Below are 15,553 nucleotides of genomic sequence, written 5' to 3' on the forward strand. Positions count from 1 at the left end.
AGGACACTTCCGTAGACGATATTACTTTATTCCTCCAGACTGCTGTTCCGCTAATACAGCTCATCAGTGAAGGTAGATGTTGAAGGGTTAGAATAAGACAAAACTGCTAATTAGATTGTTTTTTACTTCTGCTGTGGCTGTCGACGTCGTGGTGGGGGGGGGGGGGGCGTGAGGTGAGTCTGCAGGCCTTCATGGCGCTAGGACAAGGGCAATATGCAATATACAGACTCTCACTGGTACACTGATTCTGGCACATAATTTCTGCCTTGATAGTCACAGCGATTGATTTTCGCGCCGATTTTATGACGTTGCATGCATGTCCCATGCGCGTCAACAGTACTTCACACTTACCTTTTCCCGCGTTATCACCTCAGTTATGCGATTTTTGTGTGTAAGGGGTGTAGTAGGTTGCGTGTATTGAGGCTCCCGTTTTTCCGTAGTTTTTAGGTAGCTTTTGGGGACTAGCCCCAACAGCCTGGGTGGGATGGCTAGCCCAGATCACACTGAGCAGCTGGTGAGCGCCGAACAGGTCCATACACAGCTTCGCTCATTGCCTGGCATCGAACACAATGTTGTAGAAGTGCTGAGAACTCTAGCTCGTCTTGAAAGCCAACTTCAGGACCAGGAGAAACGATATCAACGAAGGATTAGTGAATTGAGCTCCGAACTATCCCAGCTGAGAGAGGACCTGGCCGACACTCGCCTTTGCCAAAATTTGGACATCGGCAATGTTACGTGTGCGTCTTGTAAATCAAACTCCTCCGCCATTGCAGACCAAGAGAGAGAGCAAGAAACAACCAGCCAGAGGCAGCGCCGAAATCGAAAGAAACGTAGTACAGGCACAGAAAGTCGTTCACAGTCCGCCGTACCCGTAGAGAGTTCACGACCCATTGATCCCGAGATGGACCTGACTGGCAGTGTCAGATCCGACGTTGACAGCTCAAACAACAAGCCGTCCAACTCCCGTACACATGGTACACCCGGACCCAGCTCGGAGTTGACCCCGCCACGTGTGGATCGCTTGCCGAAATTTGAAGAGATGAGTGAGGATTCGGACGCCACATGGCGACTCATCACCTCCACCAAACCCACAGCGAAGAAGAGAGTCCTGTTTGTCGGAAATCTGATGCATGCAATTACTGCAGACCAGCTGAAGGAGTTCATCGCAGCAAGAGCAGCTGAGGCTGACCACAATGTCCAAGTGTTTGACGTAAAAATATTTCAAAAAGAAAAATCCTCCACTGCGCGTATTGTTGCCAGTGCAGCGGACGAACCGTTTCTCAGCAACAAGCGCTTCTGGCCAAGGCCTGTGTACACAAGAGAGTGGAACTTCGATAAGTACACCCAGTCTGATGCCAGTGGAGATCAACAAACAGCGCAGAGCAGCACCACGACCACCAACAGCAGCAGCAGCCGAACGGACGACAGTAAGAGCGGACACGGCGTGGATTGCGATATCCTAGATGACACCTGTGGAGCACCGGCCCGGACTCCAGGCCAGAAATCACGGGGCTATCAGCGTGACTCGCCGCCCGAGACGCAAGCTGCGAAGTTTAGTGTCACTGTTGGCAACGCATTTGCATCTCTAAGTCAGGATGTGGATAATATATCTGTGCAATGACTGGAAGAAGATTAGGCAACGACCCTGCTGCTCATGAACTGAATATGCAAACGCAAACTCCAACAATTCGAATTTTACTGCTGAACATTAGGAGCCTGAGGAACAAAGTTGGAGAGCTGGCATGGCTTGCCGACCTTCACAGTCCTGACATCATCTGTGTCAACGAGACCTGGCTAGACGACACCGTGTCTGATGGAGAGATAGCTTTGGATGGCTTCAACATACTGCGCTCAGACAGAAAAGATCAGGCCGGTGGAGGAGTCTGCCTGTACTCCAAGGCATCCCTCCTGGTCAAGCCAAGAATGGACCTCACAGAATCGGCAATTGAGAGCTGCTGGGGAGAAATCCATTGCCAATCTGGAACTTGTTTGATAGGAACCATTTATCGACCTCCATCTGAGCCAGTTCGATACTGGGACTGCCTGGACGACCATCTCCATTCAGCTATAATGCCCGGGAAGAACGTGATTATTTGTGGCGACATCAACATAAACACCAATCCAACAGCACCTCCAGATCCACAGCTTCATTATCTATCTGACCTCGTGGCCAGCTACAGTTTATATCCCGGAGTTCACCAGCCGACTCGGTTCTCAGCAAACTCTGCACCAACCACACTGGATCAATTTTACAATACATTCGACCCTCTAAATATGGCTACTGTTATCCCCATCGCGTTCAGTGACCATGCAGCAGTTCTCAGTGAATTTCAACTCAGCCCAGTAAGAAGTACTGTAACTTCTGGGCTACGGCGACACTACCGAAACATAAATCATGACCAGTTCAAGGCAGATTTGGTCCAACAGGATTTTTGTGAAATTGACGGAAGCCCAACTGTCATGTGGACTGAGTGGGCCAGCCGCTTTCTACAAGTGTTAGACAGACATGCTCCTCTTGCACCAAGCCCTCGACGCAAGAAAAAATCAGTACCATGGATGAACCGCCAGTTATTACACCTCTTGACCAAGCGCAACCGGCTCCATAGGAGGTGGCTTAGTGATGGAACAGAACATTCCCACTCAGCTTTCAAGGCTGCCAGGCGGGAAGCTACCAGCTATAATAGGCAACAGAAAGAGACCTACTACCAATCCAAGTTTCGAGCTGCGTCTGGCAATACCAAACAGACATGGCACACGATCAAAGAATTGAGTGGTAAACATCGACAATCTCAGCCACCTCAATGTTCTGTTGATGCCGTCCGAAACACCTTTGCAGAGATAGTAGAGGACGCCAGCCGCCCAGTGCATCTCTCATTTCCCTACGGGCCCGCCTCAAGCACTGATCTGACAGCCTTTGCGCCAGTGTCTATTGCCAGAGTGAGGAAGCTCCTCGAACGTTTAAATCCGGCCAAGTCCAGCGGTGATGATGATATTTCTGCAGCCCTTCTCCGCGCACATGCAGACATACTGGCGCCATCCCTGACTTTGATCTTTAACAAGTCCCTGAGAGAGGGCATATTTCCTGCCCAGATGAAAAGTGCTAGGATATCGCCACTCTTCAAAGGCGGAGATCCGAGCATGCCAAAGAATCATCGACCAGTGTCCTTGTTATCGATTGCATCCAAAGTGTTGGAAAGGATAGTCCACGAGCAACTCACACGATATCTAGTTCAGAGCAATTTATTCCCGCCAACTCAATTCGGCTACAGATCCCACCACTCTACATCCGACGCACTAGTGCTAGCTGTGGAAGGTATCTGTGAGGCCCGTATGAACAGACTCAACACAGGTGTAGCCTTTGTTGATATGTCAAAGGCATTCGATAAAGTGAAACATCAAACTCTTGTGCAAGATCTGTTCGAACTTGGCATCTGCGACACGGCACTCTGTTGGCTGGTGGATTACCTCTCTGATAGAGAACAGTACGTTCAGGTTGGCCAGACTAGAAGTCTCCCGTACACCAGTTACTCAGGTGTCCCCCAGGGGTCGGTACTGGGCCCACTGCTATTTATTGTCTATGCCCGCGGCATAGCAGAAGAACTATCACCGTTTAATGTGGGAGCAATCCAGTTTGCTGATGACATCTCTATACGATGTAGCAGGGAGTCTGCGGAAGCTGTTTCTGCACACCTTTCAGCTGCTGTTCAGCACCTGGCCACCTGGCTGAAGGGCCGTGGTTTAATTCTTAATGAAAGAAAGACACAGATATTGCCTATTCCCCCATCCCCATCTCAAGCACTTGAGCTGCATGTCATTTGTAATGGGCAGACGCTGCCTGTTGTGAAAACGGCCAAGTATCTTGGCCTACATTTCGACTCAGACATGAGCTGGAACACCATGACAAGCCATGTTGCACGCCGCGTTGCCGCTAAGATTGGGCTACTAAATCGAAGTGCAGCATGTTTGCCTTTTTCTTGCCGTGTTCAGTTTTTCAGGTCCTTTATACTATCAGAATTTGACTATGCATCTGCTGCCTATGCCCCTTTCTTATCGTCTTATCAGGATAAGCGCCTAAATAGTTTGTTCAAACGTGCGGCTCGCTCGGTGTGCAGGGCAGCCCCTCGCACTCACACGGCTCCCTTACTTGAACGCATGAATGCCCATACCCTCAGCATATACACCCACATGCACATCCTTGTATTCATTTGGCGCTGCCTGAACAAATCTTCAAGTACTCTGTTTGCAAGCTTTTTCACCCGTAGTCCCTCTCTCCGAACACGAGGAGGGAACAGCAAGTTACTCATCATTCCTGTCTCCCCCACTGCATCCTCAGCTAAGCGCATTAGCCATGCTGGAGCTATCCTGTGGAACCAGCTCCCAGACACAGCACGCCTCGAAAGAAAGCGCTCCACTTTCAAATCGCTAAGCCTGGCCTTTCTGTTAGGCAGTACCGTCAACTAGGATGAACTCATCTGCTTCACTACCTCTCTCTCTCTCTCTCTCTCTCTCTCTCTCTCTCTCTCTCACTCACTCACTCACTCCTTTCTTCCCGGTTGCCGTGCTTGTGACTTTTTTTCCCCTGCTGCCGTGCTCATATTAGTTATCTAACTACAGCTGTATCTTCTTCTTGGTTCTGTTTGTCCGCTTATGATTATATTTTCTTTTCTCTTATTATCAGTGGGACCATTGTCATTAGGTTTAGGCCTGTTTTGGAACTCCACTTTAAATAAAGCCAAACAACAACAACAACATGCCAGTTTTGTATGTAAAAAAAACCTAAAATAATAGCAGTTTTGTCTTATTCGAACCCTTCAATATCTACCTTCACTGATGAGCTATGTACATGTATTAGCGGTCTGGAGGAATAAAGTAATATCGTCTACGGAAGTGTCCTCGCAGTGGTGATGGTTGTGTGCAGGCGGGTCTGAGTTGGCTGAGAGCGCAGTGTAGTTGTGGAGGTGATAATCAATAAATTCTTCAATGGCCGAGAGCTCTGTCACACCCTGTAATACTAATTTACAAACAACAGAATAACAATCCAATCATTATAAAAATATAATTTCAAGTTTGTTTATTAGAACTTCAAAGTACGTAATATGTTATCGCATGTGTTTAGGTACCTCCTCCCGTACCTTTTCTAGCTGGCCTGCATGCACTTACACACTCACCTTTTGTCTCCTTTTGTTCCGTCGGCCTGGGTAGCTACTTGCGCGCCCATATTTGCCATAGCTACCCAGACCCTTTATCTTGCCGTTCAGACTTGATCTCTTCCTCTCTTTTCTCACTCTTCAATGTAGTCGTTTCGTTCGTCTTGGTCTCTTGTCTCGTCGTCTATAATAAATGTCGTTCCCCCAACCTACCTGTTCCCGTTGTAATGTCTGGATAATGTGTCGTCAGTCGTCCTGTTTCGAATTCAACATTGGCGCCCGATTATTGAGCGACCCACGACCCTGAGATCATCCCATGCCCAGCCGTCCTCAACCGCCATTCGTCTCGTCTATGTCAAATTGTCAACCTCGTCTCGTCCATGTCAGTCTCGTCTCTCCTGCGCCAACCTCGTTTCGTCTCTATCAACCTCGTCTCTCCTACGCCAACCTCGTCTCGTCGTGTCGTTCAAGCCATGCAGCTCAGGTCAGCTACCTTTCTCTCTTTATTTTATTTGTATGCGTTCCTTCTTCGTCAAATTTATTTTCGTGAATTTTTTTGTGGTGTGTGCGCGCGCGTGTGTTCGTTAAACATTACCAAGTTAGGGGTCCGATCATGGTGAGCCACGCTCTAATTTTTGGATGTTTAGCAAAAGTGTAACTAGGCTGTATTAGCCGTGCAAAATACTAGTAATTCACGTTCCTCGTCAAACTCCAATAGTTATTACACACTATAAGTAGTACAGGAATGATCTGTAGTGCATTTTTAGTAAACACTTTCGTGAGATCCGTGCGTGCGTGCAATATGTGTGTGTGTTTTTTCTCCTCCAGTCATTTTTTAAAATCTTTTTCTCTCTTTTTTTTCTCTCCGCGAGGACGCGGGATTTTTTTCATGGAGGGGTGGTATGTTAGGTACCTCCTCCCGTACCTTTTCTAGCTGGCCTGCATGCACTTACACACTCACCTTTTGTCTCCTTTTGTTCCGTTGGCCTGGGTAGCTACTTGCGCGCCCATATTTGCCATAGCCACCCAGACCCGTTATCTTGCCGTTCAGACTTGATCTCTTCCTCTCTTTTCTCACTCTTCAATGTAGTCGTTTCGTTCGTCTTGGTCTCTTGTCTCGTCGTCTATAATAAATGTCGTTCCCCCAACCTACCTGTTCCCGTTGTAATGTCTGGATAATATGTCGTCAGTCGTCCTGTTTCGAATTCAACACATGGTTGCGAGGGCCTTATGGCATATTATTGCCCGAGAGGTTAGGCCGAGGGCCGAGGGTTAACCTCCAGGGGCAATAATATGCCATAAGGCCCGCAGCTACCATTCGATAACAAATTTATCACATGGCCCACAGAGCAGACCATTGGGCTGCTGTTGAAACTAGCCTAAATGCCAGCACATTATCACCACAATGTACATGTACATGTATATTGATGTGGTATCATGATCAAATTTGAAAAATGAAGATATTTCTCCTACACCCTAATAAAAAGTCTTCTACAGGCCATCAGAGAGTATACAGTACTGAAAGACGGAGACAGAAAAAAGTGCCGGCACGGCATCGTCATAGCAATAGACATGACAACCACTATAAAACACAGCAGAATCATAACGTCAGTCGAAAAATTAAGAGTGCTACCACAAAGAGTTTCTACATGTTTACATGTGTATCAGTAAGTCGTCAAATACAGCAATGCAAGTATTTGACGACTACCTGGTGTGTAATTCGGAGCACAATTTTTCTTCTTTTTTCAGCTAAAAATAGCTGTATTTTTCATTGCAAAACACTCCTGAATTGTTGTGTTTGTTGTTCAAGCAAAGGTGAAGGCAGAGGCCGCTCGAGGACAGCTGATCCGGGTAAGAGTTTCGCGTGGTATAGGAAGACCACACGCAGTGACTTTGCAAGGATCTGAAAACGCACGATTCTGAGTTGAATTTGTGTTATTTCAAATAATTGTTTGTGATCACAATATCACATCGAGCAGAACTGAATCCTATCCACAAGCTTACCGACGGCCAGGCTGCCAACATGACTGGACAAATGATCCCTGCAAGCACCACACGGCAGAAGTCGGAGGCCATGTCCATTGCCGGGACGTCCATCTCCAAAAAGAATTCCATCTTCGTCTCGATGCTACACACTGCGACTTGTGGTAGAGAGTCGTAGATCTACAGTCTACAGAGTTGTATTCGCGCAATCGCTGAAATGAACTAATTTTTTCGGGCAAGTAAACTATTTTTTGCGGGCAATATTATTGCCGCGCGGGAAAGGTGCTGATTCGCTGGAGTACAGGCAACAATCATGTGCCATGTGATAAAATGTATATAAGACTGCACTACAGAACAACCAGGAGCTGCATCAGCGCCTTGATACTAGAGGGTGGTGGCGTTCCTATGGATGCGGAAAACTCGGCTTGTAGCCGAGTGTCACGGGAAAAGTGATTTTTTCTTCTTTTTTTACTGAACAAAAAGGGCAATCAAGGCTTGTTTGCTGCTACTTAAAGTTTCCTGCGTCAGCATTATGAGACTGCATTATGAATGTTTGTTCACTTACCTTCTGATATCACAGTAATGTAGGGCTCATTACCATTAAGTGCCACTTTACAAGATACAGATCCAATGTGAAAGCGAAGATTTAACTGGTGCTTGAGGATTTGGACAGAGATTATCAACTTAACTCGATCTACTACCAATCCACCAGACCTATATGATTCCTTGCTTGCGGTATGATGGGTAGGATTCCATTGCGTCCAAGGTGATTTTGAGTCAGTCCGTTCACTCGACTCTATCAGGAAAATACAGGTGCCTTGTGACTCGATTTTAATCTCCTTGATTACCATGTAACATTGTGGTGGATAATCGAAAGTCACATTGTATGCCACTGAAGGAACTAATGCAGTTCTTGGCATTAGTGAGGTACTAGTTACTGACGAATATCGTAATGTGCCATCATCACTGGACAGTGGAAATGATCGACGACCTGTTGCAGTGCAAGGTGAGGTTTGCGTAAAACCTCTTGTGACATTCCAGCCGCTCACAAGCAGTAGTGTGGGAATAACGTGTTTGATCAACAACATGTTCAGACCTAAGTGAGACAACATATCAAACGCAATGCCAAAGCCACTTGGTCACTGAAAGTGGCTCTGGGGATCAAGTAGGAAGAAACCTCCCGAAATTGATAGTATGGGTTTCCTTAGACTCAACGCCTTGGAACCAGTAAATTCCGCTGAACCTCGCTGAATTGATAGCATGGGTTTCCTTAGACTCGATACTTTGGAACCAGTCAATTCCGTTGAACCTCGCTGAATCGATAGTATGGTCTTACTTAGCTGCGCACCGTGGGCTATTTCGGCATGCTATCTCTTTCGCTTTCACAGGAATGCGTTAGCCCAATACTCGTACATGTACTTGAAAGTCATCATGCATGTGAGTGTGAGTGACCTTCTAGATCGTAAACAGCACTCCAGGTGTATTCTTACCTCACCGTGTTTGCGTTCGTCCTCTTCTCAGCTTTTCTTGATCTCCACACAGTTGTGAAGCCTGAAAGATGTAAAACTTAGCTTTACTAAAGTTGAAAAGATAGACTTCGTTCGTCATCAACAACATGCAAATGTGCAACAAAATGAAGCGTCCTACAGGACTCATATCATTCATTATTTCGGTAAATAACGGTGCACAAGCCAAAGCAGGAAGTTTATTTTTACCACGTCGCGTGCAATTCACCTAGGTACTATGTGGTTGACCAATATTCAATCGGCAAGCAACGCGACCATGATTCGCGGCATGCACGACATGTTCACACACTCACATTTTGGAAGTACGAGCTGGCACAAAGTCAGAGTGTACCTTCCTCTTTTCACACAGCTAAAGTGATTTCAGGACGGAATCCGACAGCTGCTTGACCTGTACTTCTGTCTTCGGTCGTCTTCCACAGATGGAGAAGTCAGGTGTTACAAAGATTTTGTCCAAATATGGAATCATATCGCCTTGAATTCTACCGCAGCTAGTGCCATCGAAAGCAGCTTCGTCACATGCTTGGCATCCTTTATCCGAAAATCATCACAAACAACGATCTGTATAAGCTCACCAACACCGAGCCAATATCTGGAATTGCGAAGCGAGCTAGATGGCGGTTACTCGAGCACATTCCACGCCAACCAATCGGCACACCAGGGAACCAAGCAATGATGGCATACCTAACTGCAGAGGAAACAACTAAACACAGGAAGGGAGCACCTAGGTCCTGCCTGGTAACCACCCTTCAGCGAGACTGCAAGCTAACTGCAGTTGAACTGGAGATGAATCGACACCTAGACGCGCTCCGGGACTTTGCGGCCGATCGAACGAGATGGGGCAACATCTGCTCGGCCATCATATGAACATAATTATGGACTGTCTTACGTGTGTGGACGGTGCTTGTGCTCACTACTATATCAGGGTCTACAGGCATCCGAAGCACTGATTGTATCTGTATTATTTTGTACTCAATGGATGCAACACTATAATCTCCACATCACCATGTTTTTATTTTTGTTTATGTTTTTCACTCCATTGTTGTGAGTTCCCCTTGGGAACGGATACGAGAATAATAATAATAGTGCGTGCTTCAAACATGATTTACTGAGTCTGTGAGGTACATGTACCCAGTCTTGGATGTGCTACGAATTCAGAGCTGTCGTTGACGCCAAGCTGTTTTGTGTAGAGGACACGTTGTAGAGAGATAATATATAATTTGTACATGTAGTTGCTTCCAGATAGCACAGTGCCACTGTCGAATTCAGGGCCATCTGCTCCACCACTGGACCGTGCCAACTCTCTCAAACATGCTATGACCCGTTGCACGTTATGGTGGTAGCTAACTGGCATCAAGAGAATAATGAATATGCATGTGCTTGTTATACAAGAGTGTGCAACAGATATCTTGGGGTGCAATTTTATTCTACCTACGGTCTGAGATGGCACGTCTTGTTGTAATACATTCGAACACGTGTAAATGTAACAAGTGGACCTGCACACATGTAGTTACATGTAGCTCTGTGTTCACTGTACACTGATAGGCCAGTGGTATTAACCCGTGCAGTGGGATATCTGCATGATGTCCACCGAGACTTTCCTGCACCTTAGTCTGTGTGACCGATTTTAGCCTACACCCCGATGCCACGGCCTGGTCATGCACCACATGTCTGAGTTCTAGTGTATAGGACAAGGCTACATCCCTACTGGTACGGCACAGCCAACTTAAACACTGTATAACGTGTTAATAATAAGCAATCATTTCGTACCATTTCTCAGTGGTAGAGCATCGCTGGCCTACGGCGGAATCCCCGTACTCCAGTGCTGGTTTTGACCGTAAATACTCTTTAAATATTTTATTTTTTCTTTGCCCCCAACTGATGACCAGTACTTCAGGAGTAGGAGTTGCCTATTTCGAAGTAACTACTTGTTTTCTGACACATATTGACGGAATGACTACCATGATTCGCCTCCATTGCGGCATTGGTGTTTGCAGTGTACATTGTCAGTCGAAGGTGAATGAATCGGATGAATAATTCATGCAGTTCTTCGCTAACTACAGTGCGTTCATCTACTTTTAAGATGAACTGGAAGAAGAAAAAATGATGTATCATTCCATGGAAGGCCATGACGTCATCAACACCATTCGTTTCCCTTCCTTCCGTGAACGTTCTAATCTAGGAGGAGTTCGTAATGACGGATTGCAATGTTTATTGGAGGAGCAGGAAAATATCTACTTCGAAAGAATATTCTCCCGGAAATCTACACTGGGCAAGACTCCTGGCCTCAGAATCTCAATCTATTAATGAACAACGGCATGAAACAACTGTTCACAGCAAAGAGCCAACATACATGCACAAAGTGCAAACACTGTGCGGTGAACAGTAACCAGGGAACTGCGATGTCCACCTGCCATGTCCACACAGCATGAAAGCCTAGATATCACAAAGTGTCCTGAATGTGTCCTGTGATATTTTGACCTGAATGTAACGAACGTTACGTAGTATCGAAAATAGTTGTATGGTATATGCACAATATTGGAACCTGAATGTAACGTAGTGACAGAGGCAATCTCGTGATATATACACAACATTAGCACCTGAATATAACGTAGTGTCAGAGATTGTCGTGTGATATCTACACAACATTAGGACCTGAATAAAACGTAGTGTCGGAGATTGTCGTGTGATATCTACACAACATTAGCACCTGAATGTAACGCAGTGTCGGAGATAGTCGCGCAATATCTACACATCATTGGGACCTGGACATAGCGAAGAGTCAGAGATAGTCTTGGGAACTGAATAGGTGTTTCCCGGCAGTGTGCTTCCTGGAGATTCCAGCTGCTGGGAAGCTTTGGGAACATCGTAATGACTGACACGGCTGTATCTGGCCTGAACATCCACAATAGAATCGGAGCAATGCGCAACAGCACAGGCAGCCTTGGGCACGTCGTAGTGTGATGGCAACGATACAGCTAAGCACTCTTCATAGTACCGAGGCGATGGGCTTCGGTTCAAATGCGACAGCTCCATTTCGGTCTCAGTGTAGACATTACTCTGGCGTGCTGTTGAGGCGCTCATACTTATGAAGGACAGGTGGGCTGCTGTGTTTGCTCCGTGTGCTGATGGCACTGTAATGCCGCGGCCATCTGTTCTCACTGCTGATCTGTTTCGAAGAGGCGAGGAGTTGGAATATGGCTTTCGCATTCGCATGATCTGGAGGATAAGAAGGCCAATCAACGCCAAGGCTATCACAGTGCCAATCGCAATTCCAGCCACAGCGGTATCTCCCAAAGTGGATGATGGTATGTATGGCTCCTGAGACCCTACACTGGTGCTGGAGGCAGCTTTCAAGACGGCGGTTGTCACGACCGAAGTCTGGCCTTCATCCTCCAGGCTTGTATTGGGATGTGGTGGTCTTGGTGTTGCGTCGGTGCGAATTTTAGCATGGCCATCTCCGATTCTATTAGAGGAAGCTGTGATCATAGTATTACTTGGCTTGCGAATCTCAGTCGTTTGACGTAATGTGCGCGTGATGCTGGGATTACCCTGGGACCCTACACCGGAGGTAGATTTGGAGATGGCAGTTGTCAAGACTGAACTCTGGCCTTCATCCTCCAGGCTTGTACCGCCATGTGATGGTATTGGCGTTGCTTCAGTGCGCATGTGATCATGGCCATCTCCAGTTCTGTGGGAGGAAGTACTTGGCGTGCTATCCTCAGGTGTTTGGTGCAGTGTACGCGTATTGCTGAGCTCTGGTGTCCGGCTGCTGCTGCTCTCTGCGTGGCTCTCATGTTGTGGGGTAGAGGATGTTACTGCAGTTACCCTGGAAGATGTACCTACTCTGCCTACTCGGGTCTCAGATGTTGGCATTGGGTTTCTGCTGATAGCTGGCTCTACAGCAAACACAATGTTGCAACAGTTAAATACAAAGTTATTGTGCAAAGATCGCCTATTATTATGATCGTTTTCCAATACAATTTATATCATTAGGACCATTCAGCTCACGGGAAGCACATGCACCTACATCGTATAATTATACAGCCAGGCATTAGCTTCAGAGTTCTGTCACTTCCCACTACATTTCGAAGAAACGGGCCCACCAGTATTTTAAAAGAAATGTACAGAGAAGTTTCATTGGTTTGAAGGAAAGATGCAAACGGGAAACGTTTGAAGAAACAATAATTGACTGCCACCACCAAGGCACAGAGACTTACCTCAACTCTTACAGCGCTCTTGTAGTATTATGAGGGCTTGGTGTGAAGCTTTTGGAGACTTAGTCCCTATTAAAACAAGGAAAGTGAGTAAGCCGCTTACCTGTGACAGTTTGGCCCTTGCTATGACGCATTATGTGGGTTACAAATGGCGTTACAATTGTATCACTTGTGCGACTGCCTTCAGCCGGTTCTAGAGTGCAGGACAGTACAGATTCACAACACATAATCATATTGCGCCTGACGGGAAGTAAAGGATTGCGATGAAATGGGAAAGAAGTGCACCATCGACAAGTAGTCAAATACCACGGCATTTTCAATTAAATTAAAATCTTGAACGTTTCAGAGCCTTCTTGTGGGACTGATCCCTGAGAAGGTATTGAAGATAACGAATAAAAATAAATGCGAGTGAAATGGGAGCAACGGAAGTATGGAACAGATGTTTTTGCCACTGTGATTCTGTCTAAACATGAGCAGTGATGAATGGTACACCCAATGCAGGTAGAATACCAGGTCAAGGGATAACCATTACATACCCCATGTCACGGTATGGGACAGACCAAGTCTGCAGTTCCTGGACCTGGTGGCTCAGGATTAAGTTGGTACAATAATACAGAACGGTATTGAGTGGTTTTCACATCTATCACATAACGCTACGGGCCAGCCATATTGGTTGTACCTATTGGTCACGTGATGTCGGCTACATTGGTTCCTCTATCCACAATGCCATGATCATTTTCCACACGAATTTAGTGGCCAGACAAATATGTGAAACAAGTCTATACCGACGCCATGGCAAGCAAAGGTTCATCTTGGATCTAGACATTGCATAACGTAGCTGAGCAGTACTCACCTCCTATGCAGGTCTTTCCACCGCTTGCGTATCCATTGGAACAGTTGCACGTGAACGACCCGTAAGTATTTCTACACTGCTCAATATGGTCTACAGACGCTGTGCTTGGTGATGAACAAGGATTGCGGGCCATACTGCATTCGTCGATGTCTGCAGAACGAGAGCAGGAGAAATTGTAGATTCATTGTAGTGTGTTTCCTGAAATGATGTTCGCGTTAGTTTCGGTTGCGATCGCAGGGATCACAGAAGCAATGCGCTTTAACCTGCTAGAGTGCTCAATGCCTATGAATCCGCTATGATGAGCAGTACGGCAGTACATACATGTAAGAGGCACACCAAGGAACGCTGGGCTTTTACTCTGGTGTGGTAAGTACATAGACAGGTGCACGTACATGCAGTTGTATTGTTAGATTGGCGCTAATCCGGCCTCCAGCTCACCTTGTGAAAGCACGGAGATGTACGGCTCTCCCCTGTAAGTGACGGGGATATCGCAGGAGTAGTTGGAAGTGCTGCTCACAGCTACGTTTAGCTGAAACGCCAGCAACGATGACAGTGAAAAGCGGAGTAGATCAAATGTGTGCACGTCTGCAACACCGCTGACATCATTCGCACTGACCGTAACTCTTTCTCGCGTGTGAACAACAGGATACACGCGATCAAACCCATTCTCGTTATCCTCCAGTGCGTAGAGACTATAGTTGCAGGATCCAGGGGACGAAACGGTTATTTCCGTCACGGTGATATTGCACTCGGCCGGGAAGTCAAACCGTGCGTACAGGCTCCTTCCAGCTTCCAGTCGGATTCGAGAAGTCGCGTTGAACCCCGTCCATGAGGCGTAACGCAGCACTCCGTCGCCCCGATCAGCGACAAAAGTCGCCTTGATGCGACCAATGGCTGCACAGCGAGGTCTATCTTGGACCAAATTCAGTGTGGAATGAAATGAGGTGAACAATGTCAGCATCATCAACATGCATTCCGCCGCAGCTACATAAATGAGATTGGAAGAGTACAATAGCACACAAGAATATTGTTAGTAATTTGTTACCGAAAGTTCAAACGAAAGACCAGCTGACAGGTTTATACCTTCCACAACGACTTTCGTCCATAGTCAACCAAGCTAAGCTTTATGGTGCTGTATTCACATGGCCTAAATGTATCACCACCCTGGAACATCACAGGTATTGAGGAAACTCTAGTCCGACCGAAGTATGCTTATAGAAAGCTATGCTTCGATTTTCGGCCCACTTCAGAGAAACGTACCTAGTTTCTTGGGCGACATGGTGGTCCAGTGCTGCTGTGCTAACGCTTTCCCGCAGTTCGTCTCTGCCTGAATCCAGACCTCTCAGAGATATCAGTATTCTAGTAATGCCAGTCGCTCTCCATTGGCTCAAGCCTGATCATGGGAGTAAGTATAATGAGCAAGACTGTGGTTAACTCTCCTCACCATGCTCTCTGGCGCCGTTGGTTGGAATAGCGTAGCAGCAACCCTTTACAGCGCTGGAGACTTCGTCCACATGTATCAAAGGAGGCGAAATCGCCTGTTTGTGGTGCGACGTTAAATAAACTTCTACAACAACTTTGTTCCAGTCTGGGGTACTAGCATGAAGAAATAATTCGCAGAGCACCGAAGATATCATCGAATGTGCAGCATACTATGTTTTTAAGCGGGTATGCCATTGAATGGTATCTCGAGATGTGCCTGATTGACTGGCGACCTTCACCATGCACTTCGTGCTGTTGTGTTGGATGCCATTTCAAATGTGCAGCCGGCTCATGTGCTACCAGTGTGACTTACGGTGGTTGAAAAAGCAGACTGAGCCATTCAGAAAC

General features: G+C 46.7%; 1 protein-coding gene across 2 annotated transcripts; it reads right to left on the minus strand.

Annotated features, from left to right (window-relative positions):
- Window positions 1-10,847: 10,847 nt before the first annotated feature.
- LOC135811625 (mucin-5B-like) lies at window positions 10,848-15,249 on the minus strand. 2 transcript variants are annotated; one of them, XM_065324854.1, is made up of 5 exons: window positions 14,984-15,249; window positions 14,162-14,707; window positions 13,724-13,873; window positions 12,974-13,063; window positions 10,848-12,552 (listed from the first exon to the last, which is right to left on the minus strand). In XM_065324854.1, exons 1-5 carry the CDS (start codon window positions 15,000-15,002, stop codon window positions 11,402-11,404), a joined length of 1,956 nt encoding a protein of 651 aa, XP_065180926.1. In that variant the 5' UTR covers window positions 15,003-15,249; the 3' UTR covers window positions 10,848-11,401. The 2 variants fall into 2 exon arrangements, with proteins under 2 accessions (XP_065180926.1, XP_065180927.1); XM_065324855.1 differs by lacking the exon at window positions 12,974-13,063.
- Between the last annotated feature and the right edge of the window lie 304 nt (window positions 15,250-15,553).

Source organism: Sycon ciliatum, chromosome 3 (genome assembly GCF_964019385.1).
Source record: "Sycon ciliatum chromosome 3, ocSycCili1.1, whole genome shotgun sequence".
Lineage (NCBI taxonomy): Eukaryota > Metazoa > Porifera > Calcarea > Leucosolenida > Sycettidae > Sycon > Sycon ciliatum.

What these genes read in the sequence shown, in the direction of transcription:
- LOC135811625 (XM_065324854.1), bottom strand. An exon ending in CATCTCCGTGCTTTCACAAG is followed by an intron (nt 13,874 to 14,161) that starts GTGAGCTGGAGG and finishes CTCGTTCTGCAG; the next exon opens with ACATCGACGAATGCAGTATG. An exon ending in TGGAAAGACCTGCATAGGAG is followed by an intron (nt 13,064 to 13,723) that starts GTGAGTACTGCT and finishes CCTGCACTCTAG; the next exon opens with AACCGGCTGAAGGCAGTCGC.